The sequence below is a fragment of the Pomacea canaliculata genome, linkage group LG3 (assembly GCF_003073045.1).
Source record: "Pomacea canaliculata isolate SZHN2017 linkage group LG3, ASM307304v1, whole genome shotgun sequence".
Lineage (NCBI taxonomy): Eukaryota > Metazoa > Mollusca > Gastropoda > Architaenioglossa > Ampullariidae > Pomacea > Pomacea canaliculata.
Window position 1 is genome coordinate 42,923,927 of NC_037592.1, and position 12,488 is coordinate 42,936,414.

Below are 12,488 nucleotides of genomic sequence, written 5' to 3' on the forward strand. Positions count from 1 at the left end.
TGATCATAGTATATCTACTATAGAGTTTGAGCCCCATCACCACTCGGTTACGCAAATGTAAACTAATTTCACTAATACCGGTATAAGAAACTTTTAAAACTTCGCGCCCCCCTTGTAGGCATGTCACGGCCCCCTGAGGGGGGGGGGCGCCCTACAGTTTGAGAACCGCTGCTATACAGTTTGTGTATTATCTTGATATTTTTGTGCTCCCCTCGAAACGGGCCGATGACCTATTCAAGTCTGTAGATGTGTTAACAGTTACCTGTAGTACCACCTGCCTTCTCTCTCTAACCTGTGGGTTCGATGATTGTGTTACCTGTAGTACCACCTGCCTTCTCTCTCTAACCTGTGGGTTTGATGATTGTGTTACCTGTAGTACCACCTGCCTTCTCTCTCTAACCTGTGGGTTTGATGATTGTGTTACCTGTAGTACCACCTGCCTTCCGTCAAAAGCCCGTGGATCCTTTTACACGCCTGACTGGTAGCTAGACAGCAGGATACGATTTTCGGCTGCAAAATATGTCATAATTAACAATAAACTCTTGTTTTGCGTTATTTAGGAGAAATTAGTCCTGTGAACAACTACTGAAGCAATACTTTATTGTTGTGTCACCTCATCATGTGTCGGTTCCTCGGAAGCGGGGCAAACACTGAGGTCGACCAAAGCCTTTGGCCAATCACCTCACACCTCCCTCCACCACTATCACTAAAGATTTTAAAACACAAAACATGGATATCGTGATCTTCACCATGTAATAAAGCATCCTCTGGGTTAAAGGAAAGGAATTTCAAATTCCGATACATTCCTTCCAAGTCAACAGGGACTCATCCCAGAATGTAACCGTCAAGAAAAATTGACTGTGCTAATTGAGTCGCCAGGGTCAGCCCTCCCGTGACATGAGAGATCACCTCTTCCCCATTAATAATCCCGCCTGACACTGGCGATAATCGCCCCCTGTCAACTGCTGAGAACTCTCTAAGGTCCCGAGTCTCTTTTGCTTTGAGGCCAACGGGAAGAGTTACAAATGATCCAAGCAAAGAGGATACCCGTTAGTCTCCTAATCATGCTCTGCCCTTTGACTGGGTAATCTCCTCTGGGTGCAGTGTGAGTGCTGGCTCCCCCGGGGTGGCCGTGGGATGAGCTAATTGAAAAGAACCGCTCCTGTGTACCTGCTCTTTGTCTAGGTCCAGGTACAGTTTGCATCAGCCGCAGCATTCATGTGACCTGTGAACACAGGCTACTCCAGTCTAATGTCCCGTGAACAAAGTGCACTGCAGGACCTGTGACCAACAGTGAACTGCAGTCTTATGACCTGTGACCAACAGTGAACTGCAGTCTTATGACCTGTGACCAACAGTGAACTGTAGTCTTGACCTGTGACCAACAGTGAACTGCAGTCTTATGACCTGTGACAAACAGTGAACTGCAGTCTTTGACCTGTGACCAACAGTGAATTGCAGTCTTTGACCTGTGACCAACAGTGAATTGCAGTCATGACCCTTGAATAAAGTTCACTTCAGCATTCTGACTTGTGCCACATACCTACATTCCAGGATTTTGATAAGAATTCACAAGAAAGACCAGCATTAAGGAAAGATCAAATAAACATGGCGAACTTCACATTAGCTTTCAGCAAAGACTGGTTTTTACTTTTTACAAGAGTTGGTATCCGCAGTTTCATTGGTCTTGAAAGACATGAAGTCACTTTGCTTGGCTGGCCCGACAGAGCATCGTCTGTCCACCTCTGGCAAAGACGGACCTCAGTTCTATATTCAGCTTTAGAAATGTCGAGACATACCCAGCATTGCTGCCACCTGGCGGTGAAAGGATAACAAACATGTAAAAAAGGTGCAACAGACTTCATGGCAGGGATGGAATGTCGAAGGTCGGGTGGATCCCCCGCAAACCTTGATTTCAAACGAATATCATTGACTCATCTGACTGTGTAGCGCATGTCAGTGGCTCCACCTGTTGGCCATGTTCTACCACTTCATCATGTCACACCTGAGCCACCTACACGCTGTCTTCACTTCACGACTTGTGTCCACCTGGGACAACCAGCTGTTGAGCTTTCATTCCGTCCCGCTGCACTCGTCCCTTACACGAAGGACGAAAGCAATGGAAGCCCTTCTCTACTTTGTTGTCTAGAAGCTCATCGCTGATAAACTCTCATCTACAAAACGGCTTTCTACCCGTGCATCTTCATTATTGACAAACAGACTTCAAGCAATCCTCTGCATGTTATGTTTTTATTCCCTCCTTCTTTCTCTCCGCTTGGCGCCCATGTCTGAGTGTGTATGCAATCCTTTTCTGGTGAATGTTTGTTGTTGTGTCACACCTGACACATGGTCACGAATTGTACTAGTGTATAATTACTTATTAGACACTGGGGCATACAGACTGGACACCGTGACATAGCTCAAGTGTTAGACTGGATACCGTGACATAGCTCAAATGTTAGACTGGACACCGTGACATAGCTCAAATGTTAGACCGGGTACTATATCTCAAATGTTACATACTGGATATTGTGACATAGCTCAAATGTTAGACTGGACACCGTGACATAGCTCAAGTGTTAGACTGGGTACTATATCTCAAATGTTGCAGACTGGACACCGTGACATAGCTCAAATGTTAGACCGGGTACTATATCTCAAATGTTACATACTGGATATTGTGACATAGCTCAAATGTTAGACTGGACACCGTGACATAGCTCAAGTGTTAGACCGGGTACTATATCTCGAATGTTACAGACTGGATATTGTGACATAGCTCAAATGTTACAGACTGGACACCGTGACATAGCTCAAGTGTTAGACCGGGTACTATATCTCGAATGTTACAGACTGGATATTGTGACATAGCTCAACTGTTACAGACTGGACACCGTGACATAGCTCAAATGTTAGACTGGACACCGTGACATAACTCAAGTGTTAGACTGGGTACTATATCTCGAATGTTACAGACTGGACACCGTGACATAGCTCAAATGTTAGACCGGGTACTATATCTCAAATGTTACATACTGGATATTGTGACATAGCTCAAATGTTAGACTGGACACCGTGACATAGCTCAAGTGTTAGACCGGGTACTATATCTCGAATGTTACAGACTGGACACCGTGACATAGCTCAAATGTTAGACCGGGTACTATATCTCAAATGTTACATACTGGATATTGTGACATAGCTCAAATGTTAGACTGGACACCGTGACATAGCTCAAGTGTTAGACCGGGTACTATATCTCGAATGTTACAGACTGGATATTGTGACATAGCTCAAATGTTACAGACTGGACACCGTGACATAACTCAAGTGTTAGACTGGGTACTATATCTCGAATGTTACAGACTGGACACCGTGACATAGCTCAAATGTTAGACCGGGTACTATATCTCAAGTGTTACATACTGGATATTGTGACATAGCTCAAATGTTAGACCGGGTACTATATCTCAAGTGTTACATACTGGATATTGTGACATAGCTCAAATGTTAGACCGGGTACTATATCTCAAGTGTTACATACTGGATATTGTGACATAGCTCAAATGTTAGACCGGGTACTATATCTCAAGTGTTACATACTGGATATTGTGACATAGCTCAAATGTTAGACCGGGTACTATATCTCAAATGTTACAGACTGGACACCGTGACATAGCTCAAATGCTACATACTGGACACCGTGACATAGCTCAAGTGTTAGACCGGGTACTATATCTCGAATGTTACAGACTGGATATTGTGACATAGCTCAAATGTTACAGACTGGACACCGTGACATAACTCAAGTGTTAGACTGGGTACTATATCTCGAATGTTACAGACTGGACACCGTGACATAGCTCCACTGCTACATACTGGACACCGTGACATAGCTCAACTGTTAGACTGGGTACTATATCTCAAATGTTGCAGACTGGACATAGCTCAAATGCTACATACTGGATATTGTGACATAGCTCAAGTGTTACAGACTGGACACCGTGACATAGCTCAAATGTTAGACCGGGTACTATATCTCAAATGTTACATACTGGATATTGTGACATAGCTCAAATGTTAGACCGGGTACTATATCTCAAATGTTACAGACTGGACACCGTGACATAGCTCAAATGCTACATACTGGACACCGTGACATAGCTCAAGTGTTAGACCGGGTACTATATCTCGAATGTTACAGACTGGACACCGTGACATAGCTCAACTGCTACATACTGAATACCGTGACATAGCTCAACTGTTAGACCGGGTACTATATCTCGAATGTTACAGACTGGATATTGTGACATAGCTCAAGTGTTACAGACTGGATATTGTGACATAGCTCAAATGCTACATACTGGATATTGTGACATAGCTCAAATGCTACATACTGGATATTGTGACATTGCTCAAATGCTACAGACTGAATACTGTGACATAGCTCAAGTGTTACAGACTGGATATTGTGACATAGCTCAAGTGTTACAGACTGGATACCGTGACATAGCTCAAGTGTTACAGACTGAATACTGTGACATAGCTCAAGTGTTACAGACTGGATATTGTGACATTACTCAAGTGTTACAGACTGGATACCGTGACGCTACATACTGGATACTGGGGTGTATTTCAGATGTTACAGACTGGATACTTTTACTGTGTCAAATGTTACCAAAATGACGTATCTCAGACGTTACACATTGGATACTGTGACAAACGTTACAGATTGAATACAATGTGTACAAAGTGTCTTACAAAGTGTTGACATCAATTACCTACCACAGCTGCTACAACTAAACTGTGTTCTGTACACCACACGGCGTGTCGCCATTGCTCCGCGTCTGCTCCTCCTCCAAACCCAGTCAACATGACACTCAAGGGAAAGGAGGGAGGGTAGAGTTGGTGAGAGTGGTGGGCCCTCAATTCTCCGCCCTACACGCCAGTCCCCCTGTCCCCACCCCCATGTTGATGACAGTCAGTCCTCCAACCCTCCATGTATCCCCCTTCTATCTCTTTCTCCTTCCATCTCTCCATCCATTCATGGCGCTATGCTTCATCATCGCCATCCTCATCAGTGATGACTGTGTGTTATGCTCATCCTCGCCATTGACGAAAGTGTCCTCTTTGTGTCTTCACGCCTCATCTGAGGTAGTTGGCGATGACGCCTTAGTGAAGATGATGTGTCAGTGTCTGCTGTTGAAGATCCTGCTTCATGGCAAGTCATTACAATCATGATTGATGGCAAGTCGTTATAAGCGTCACTGATGGCAAGTCATTACAATCCTGATTGATGGCAAGTCGTTATAATCGTGATTGATCGCAGGTCATTACAATCATGATTGATGGCAGGTGATTACAATCCTGATTGATGGCAAGTCGTTACAATCCTGATTGATGGCAAGTCGTTATAAGCGTCACTGATGGCAAGTCGTTACAATCGTGATTGATGGCAAGTCGTTACAATCATGATTGATGGCAAGTCGTTATAATCGTCACTGATGGCAAGTCATTACAATCCTGATTGATGGCAAGTCGTTACAATCCTGATTGATGGCAAGTCGTTACAATCATGTCTCATCTTACCTCATCGGCGATGACGTGTCATGTTTATCGCTCACACTCACAAGTGACGCACGTGACCCCTGTCTCCAGGCACCACCATCTCGCCACAAGGACTTCCTGTCACGCGGGGCGAGCGCTGGCTGTGCCAAGGCATGCTGGGATTGGTGGGACGAGGTCCTGCCTGCCAGACTAACCCCAACCCCTCTTTCGGCGAGAAAACATTCAGTTAGTGAACACCGGACGGCGGTGCCAGCAGGTAGGCTTCCTTTGGGTAGCCATAATTGTAAGGGCTGATTATTTAGAAATACAATTGTTAGGTTCTTCATATTTGAAACTCACAACGTGGGTTTTGTGGACATTCTCAGTTCACAATATTTCATGACCACTCACACACTCAGTTCACTTCTCAACACTCTTGTTCATCTCCTCTCTCTCATACATATACACAGGTCACAGGTCAACAGGTTTACGTTGAGAAATGCGTCTTTAGCGCTACTTCGCCTGTTTATTGGAAAGTAAGGATGTTGTGGTGGCAGGTTGATGTATTTGAGCGACTAGCCACCAGCTCCTGTCAAGCTGTAGATTGTGTTGTTATCTGATATACACTGAGCCAAGAACTGGGCAGTTTTTCTACCGTTGACGTGGATTTTGCCGCCGGGTCAAATGTGGTCATTTGGACTCAGAAAATATCACATTGAAGATATAATCTGTAAGACAAATTCATTTCTTACAGATATTTGAAATGCAAAGCTCTATGTCCCTTTTCAAAGACCTCCTAAACCATCCACAACTTGGACAAGACATGTGTGACAAGCCCAGTGTTCTCGACAGTGTTCTCGTGTATAGTCTTCATTGGTCTGTGGGGACAGGCGTAGTCAAGGCAACTTGGATTGTCACAGCCAGCAGTCACACACCACCTAGTGCTGGCCACGCTGGGTGCTGGAAGGTTCCAGCTTAGCCACGTTTACCCAGATGGCCATGGTCAGTTTGGTCAAGCCTGCTGGCCACAGCAACACCCTCACAATAACACACTCAGCTTTGTCATCTGCTCATGACAGTGTACCCAGAAGAAAGTCATTGACTCTAGACGATTGATGAAACTGAGGAAGAAATGATAGTTGTGGACAACACACTCACACCCTTGTCTTTAAGACACTTCAAGTGAGGCTGAACACATGTTCAGTACCGGCTGTGATAGGTAGAAACAGGTGTCACAGAAGTGATTGATATCTGATGACATCAGAAGGTGTGAGATTGTTCATTGGTCCGTGAATGCAATCATCCCACGGACAGATTATCGGATGCAGAACGCTATTTGTAGGGAGGTAACTGATGGTACTGAAAAGAAAGGTTCTTACTATAGTAAATGAAAGATGACAGAATAGAGAAAATGGCTGAAAACTGCAGGCGGCTGTTCTACTGGTAGTGCTGCTATTCGTACTTTAAAAAATACAACTTTTATTGTTGTTGTTGTTGTTGCTGCTGTTGTTGTTGTTGTGGTTGTTGCTATTATTGTTATTATTTGCGTCAATGCAGTAACATTCTGCAGACAAAAGTCAGCGCCCTGGCAATTCAAACTAACAGCAAGCCATGTAACGAATTATGTAATCACACAAGGTCGCCAGATGTGTTTTCACGAGAAGAGAGAAATACTTGTCCAAAGTAACCTGTCAACAAGAGGCCAAAGAACAAGGACAAAGAAGGATACACTCTGTCTTTCATTTCATACGCATGTGAACTGTCTGTCAGTGTCTTGGTAAAGTCAAGCAGCTCTCTCTTAGTACCTGGGATGTCTGCGCAGATACAGTAGCAATTGGCCTGCCGACTGTGGAAAAGGTAGTGTGGTGGTCGTGAAGGGTTTCATCCATGATGTTCTCTAAAACAAATGTTACAGAGCGCGTGACAGGACATCCTTGCCCCACGCCTACATTCTCTTGGCCATTGTGCGTTTCCAGACTCTGGTGAGAGCCTTTCAAGTTTCTTTCTCACCTGCTTGAGCAGCTCAGCTGAGAAGTTGTCAACACCAGGTGGCTTCCCTCTCTTCACGCTATGTACGATTCTTTCGACTTCTTTCCGTAGGACTGGTAGGTGTGTGGCTCGCTGGTTCTAGTCTGATTGTTTTGAAGATGCTAGCATCCGTCTTCAGCTGACAGCTGCACAAATCTGTACAACATTCAGTCCATCACTTGTACTCAAGTCATCACTTGTCATCAAGTCATCACTTGTCATCAAGTACTCAGTACTTTCTGTGAGAAGCTGGCCATTGCTGACTTGTTGACCTGTCTTGGTGAGGGTCTTACGTAGCTGGTCGGCCTCTTGCTGTCACTACGCCTCCTCGATGGTCCGGCGTTGGTCTTCCAGCCAGTTCTCCCTGCTTGCCTTTTCCTCCCTCCTTTCCTTCCTCCTTCCTTTCTTCCTTCCTTCCTTCCTTCCTTTCCTTTTTGCCTTTCCTAAAGGCAGAATTCCCTTCTTTGTGTTTGGAAGAGGCTTCAGGTTTGCTTTTTCTCTCTTAAAAAATCACTTTGGTCACAGAGACAAAAGAGGTCATTCGTGACCCATGGCTGTTTCTTTTTCCTTTGACACCTTTGACACCATAGAACTTCCTGGGCTGTAGACAGTAGCTACCTCTCGATGTTTTCAATGAGGATTTCTACATCAGTATACCAAGGGCAATGGGCCTTCAGCTTTCCTTCAGCTTTCGCCTTGAAGATTTCGGCCATGTCTGAGTCTTGCAGCTTCTCCACATCAAAGCCAATGTGGAGGGCTGTACGGGCTGTGCTTCCTCTGCAAGATCATCGTCGCTGTTTCTGTCAGCGCTTGGATCTGTCCTCGATGTCGGCAGCAGGATGAAGTGGATTGGGATGGACCCGTCCATCTAGTGCCAAGTTGCCATCCTCGATTTCTTCTGGGGTGTAAAGTTTGGCTAAGGTAAGTCGACGGCTTTGCGAAAACTCTAGGAGTCTGATGACAAGGCTGCTGGTTTCACCAGAGTTGAACTGACCCACCATTCTAAGCTAACATTGGGACTTCGTTCACCGAGGGTTTTTGATCACCTGATCTAGTTGCTAACATTCCTCCCCTTTGTAGTCTTTATGCTTTTAAATGGAAAGCATATACTTGGACAATGATGACATGGGAAGTACTGGCAGAGATGCGAATGGAGATCAGCCGGCTGGAGATGGGTATACATGTGATGACATCTCCGTGATGTTCTCTCTGATGACTTCTCTATGTACAAGGACGCTCACGCCATGCTCGTGTCGGACCTCCTCCCCACGGTACCAGAGTCTATGAGCCCCGTCACCTGCTGTCCCCCCTAATCCTGGCCACCTGACTTCTGCCAGTTCCCCAATGTCCCAGGGTGCTGTTCTAACTCATGGGTGAATCATTTCACTGTCGTGAATGGTGAAATGTGTGGGTGTTCCTCGTACCCGTGATGCATGCGAGAGCTGGAATGACAAGACAACCCTTTATTTATGTGATAAAAATAATAAAGCTGGAAATAACAACAAAATGTATCCAATAGAAATGTGTTCGAGGTCAATGTCGAGCACGGAAACCCGCCTGTACGCGGTGGTTGCTGACGAAAGACTTTTGAAGACTTTGTTGTTTTATTTTAATTTTTATATTGTGTCAAAGATGTAATTTTTATTCTTATCTTCGTATGTGTCAAAAGTTTGTATTATCGTCGTTTGTTATATTTATCAACGATATTTTTGTCCTTGCCACAAGTTGTGTTCTTTTCTTCTCTGACATCATTCTTCTTGTCTTTGCCAAAAGTTATTTGTGTCAGTATTCTTGTTGTTGTTTGTTAGAAATTGTAATCTTGTATTTATCAATAGTTCCTTGTCTCGAGGAGTCTTTGTGAGGAGTTGACTCTCAGCTTGTGTCAACACTGTTCGTCTGTCAGAACTCTACTTCTCTTGTCGTCGTTCGTCAAACTTACAGTTTGTTATTCTCATCTACGTTCTTCTCTTTTTCATCAGCAGAACCTGTGACATACATCTCTACTCACTCTGTATCACCTGTGACGTGCGCTCCCTGATATTAGCAAACCCTGTGACGTGTCGCGCGTTTACCTGCAGCACGTGAGGTGTGTCGCCTTCACCAGGTCTGGAAGCGGTGAGACAGGTGTGAATAACTAATGGCACCGGGTGGACTGCACTGTGTGACGTCTTGCTTTCGTGTCTTCCTCCCCCTCCTCCTCTTCCTCCTCCTGCTGCTAGTGTCCGCAGCGGTCGCTGACTGCCCCAGCGGCTGCACGTGCGATGTGGCCAGGAAGTCCGTGAGGTGCACGCAGGTGAGCGCCTTTCCTGTCGGGACGGACGTGACGACGGAGAGCCTGACCATCACCGGCAACTACTCCATGCCCCTGCAGCTTCCTCACGTGACCAACGCCGAGTTGCGGCCCCTCAGCGCCCTCAAAACCCTCGTCATCACCCACACGGTGCTCGAGTCCGTCGGCGAGGACGTCTTCCAGGTGAGAATGTCCTGCAGTTCCACACAGTCTTAGTACTCTCGGCCATCCTAGTTCATCATAGGTTTGTGGTTGCCGTGGACTGGCCAGTGTGCGGGTCATCCTCCAGTGGCGTAGGAATCTGGTTTTGAAGGGAGGATGGGCAACCTTTATGCTGAGAGTAAACGACGTTCACATTCTTGCCTCCTCGGTGTCTTTCTGTGGATGCAGCTCCCCCGCTCACGCACACACACACACGCACGCACACACATACACACCTTTTACTCCCCTCCACACACACACACACTGATTCCTACGCAACTGTCACCTGTTTGTGTTATCCACATACCGGCGAGTCTGTACTTCATCATCTGTTGTTATCCATGTACTAACTGACCTCCAGTTCATCACAGGCGGGTGTTATCCACATACTGACGAGTCTCCGGTCCATCAGTACAGTGAGTGCTTGATGTCTCCTACATAGTAACAGGGGCAGGAGGACAGGAGTAGGATTCCTCCTGACATGCCGTGCCTTTGACATGGTCTACCACTGAGGTGGAGGGAGTGGCTAGTGGACTTAGTGACTGACTCATCCTAACAAGTCGTTGGTGTTGGTGACTCAGATCGTTGCTCGGCAGATTTTCTCCCCTTTAGGTCATAAGATCAGTGGAGTTGTGGGTCACTTAACAACCGTACCAAAGGTCAAAGAAACAGACAAAAGGCAAAGATTGCCGTATCATTGAGACGCAGAGGCAGTGAAAGTAGGTGGTTCACCGTGTCTACATTAAAGTATATGGAACGTGAGCCCAACCCTCTCCTCCCGCCGCCTGGTGCCGCTTCTGTCTACGTAGGTAAGTGACTGCTGGGTGGGCCGTGGGGGGATTGTCCAGCCACCAGCCCCCAGCCGGACTCGGCCTCACACCAGCGACCTTTTGCTCTACAGTTGAAGGCTGTAGGTACGGACCCCGCCCTAACCGTCTAATCTTCACAAGTATCACAGACGTTGACGAGCTCAGCTACAATATGGCGTCCTATGACATTAACACCTTGCACAATACATCATAATGAAATACAACACACGGCAAAGTCGATGTTGCTGATAAAACTTTCCTTTGACTGATGTGCTTTGCAGGGACTAACGAACCTGGTGTCCCTAGACCTCACCTTCAACCGGTTGAGTAAACTGGAAAAGGAAATATTCAAACCTCTCACGTCCCTGTTATTTTTGTACCTGACAGGTAAGTGTGAGCTGTCTTGAGAACTTCTATGTTCATATATTCATATAGATAAGATACGACAGTGAGAAATGCCTTGTTTATTACACTCACCAGATAAGACTGAGAAAGAGTTACATTCTTCCCTCTTCCACCCAGCAGTGCTGTACACCTCACATCACACTGTATTCACAGCAGTGCTGTACTTCAAGTTACATTCTGTTCACAGCAGTGATATACACCTCACATCACACTGTATTCACAGCAGTGCTGTACCTCAAGTTACATTCTGTTCACCGCACCACAACTCCTGGTGTTACATTCAGGGTGTACAGGGGACGGTCCTATCCTGTAAGAGCAAACCCTGAACAAATCACAAAGTAATGATATCCGACATTGTGGTTCTGCAGGAAATGACCGCTTGGACATCGCAGCCTCGTTGTTTCGTGATCTCCACAATCTCAAAGGCCTCTACATGGGCAGCCTCGGCTTGAATCACCTTGACCCCCAGCTATTTACTAACCTGGTGAACCTCACCTACCTTGACCTTTCTGACAACTACTTGAAGGAGCTGCCAGATGGTATAGCCAGCGACAAGTGGCTCCCTCGCCTGCAAGTGCTGGACCTCAGCTTCAACCACCTGACTACCCTCAAGGACACGATGGCGCCATTAGTATCCAGGGTGAACAGAGTAAGTCACGAGGTCAACAGACAAGTGAGCCCAGAGTGAAGATGGCAATGAGTACAGAGTAAGCAGGGTATTTGGTCCAGAATAAACAGGGTAATTATTTCAGCATAAATAGGGTAGTGAGTCCAGATTAAGCAGGGTAATTAGTCTAGAGTAAACGCGGTAATGAATTCGGGTAATCAGGGTAATAGGTCCAAAAAACGTAGTAATGAGTCCAGGTAAAGGGAGTAATGGGTCCAGACTAAACTGGGACAAGACCTCAGGTGTATTCGAGTTCTATTGATGAGGACAGGTAATGCATTCAGGATAAATGAGGTTAAAAACAGCTGGAAACCTTGGCTTGAAGGTCAGTATAAAAAACAGCTAAAAGTATGAGAGTGAACGCCAGAGTCCAAGACAGCATCAAACTAAATGGAGAAGAGATTGAGGAAGTTGACAGTTTCACCTATCTTGGGTCCAAAATGTCAAACACCGGGGATGCGGAGGTGGAGATTCGAGCCCGACTGGCGAAAGCCAGCCATGCCTTCGCCTCACTCAGGAGCACATGGAAGGCAAAAAACAT

General features: G+C 45.9%; 1 protein-coding gene across 1 annotated transcript; it reads left to right on the top strand.

The window, feature by feature from the left end:
* Positions 1 to 9,568: 9,568 nt before the first annotated feature.
* On the top strand, positions 9,569 to 11,968 carry LOC112559697 (vasorin-like). Its single transcript, XM_025231031.1, has 3 exons — positions 9,569 to 10,048; positions 11,157 to 11,262; positions 11,649 to 11,968. The coding sequence occupies exons 1-3, from the start codon at positions 9,713 to 9,715 to the stop codon at positions 11,966 to 11,968; spliced, it is 762 nt and encodes a 253-aa protein (XP_025086816.1). The 5' UTR covers positions 9,569 to 9,712.
* Positions 11,969 to 12,488: the final 520 nt, after the last annotated feature.

What these genes read in the sequence shown, in the direction of transcription:
- LOC112559697 (XM_025231031.1), top strand. Translation starts at nt 9,713, where the DNA reads ATGGCACCGGGTGGACTGCACTGTGTGACGTCTTGCTTTCGTGTCTTC. An exon ending in TCGGCGAGGACGTCTTCCAG is followed by an intron (nt 10,049 to 11,156) that starts GTGAGAATGTCC and finishes TGTGCTTTGCAG; the next exon opens with GGACTAACGAACCTGGTGTC. An exon ending in GTTATTTTTGTACCTGACAG is followed by an intron (nt 11,263 to 11,648) that starts GTAAGTGTGAGC and finishes GTGGTTCTGCAG; the next exon opens with GAAATGACCGCTTGGACATC.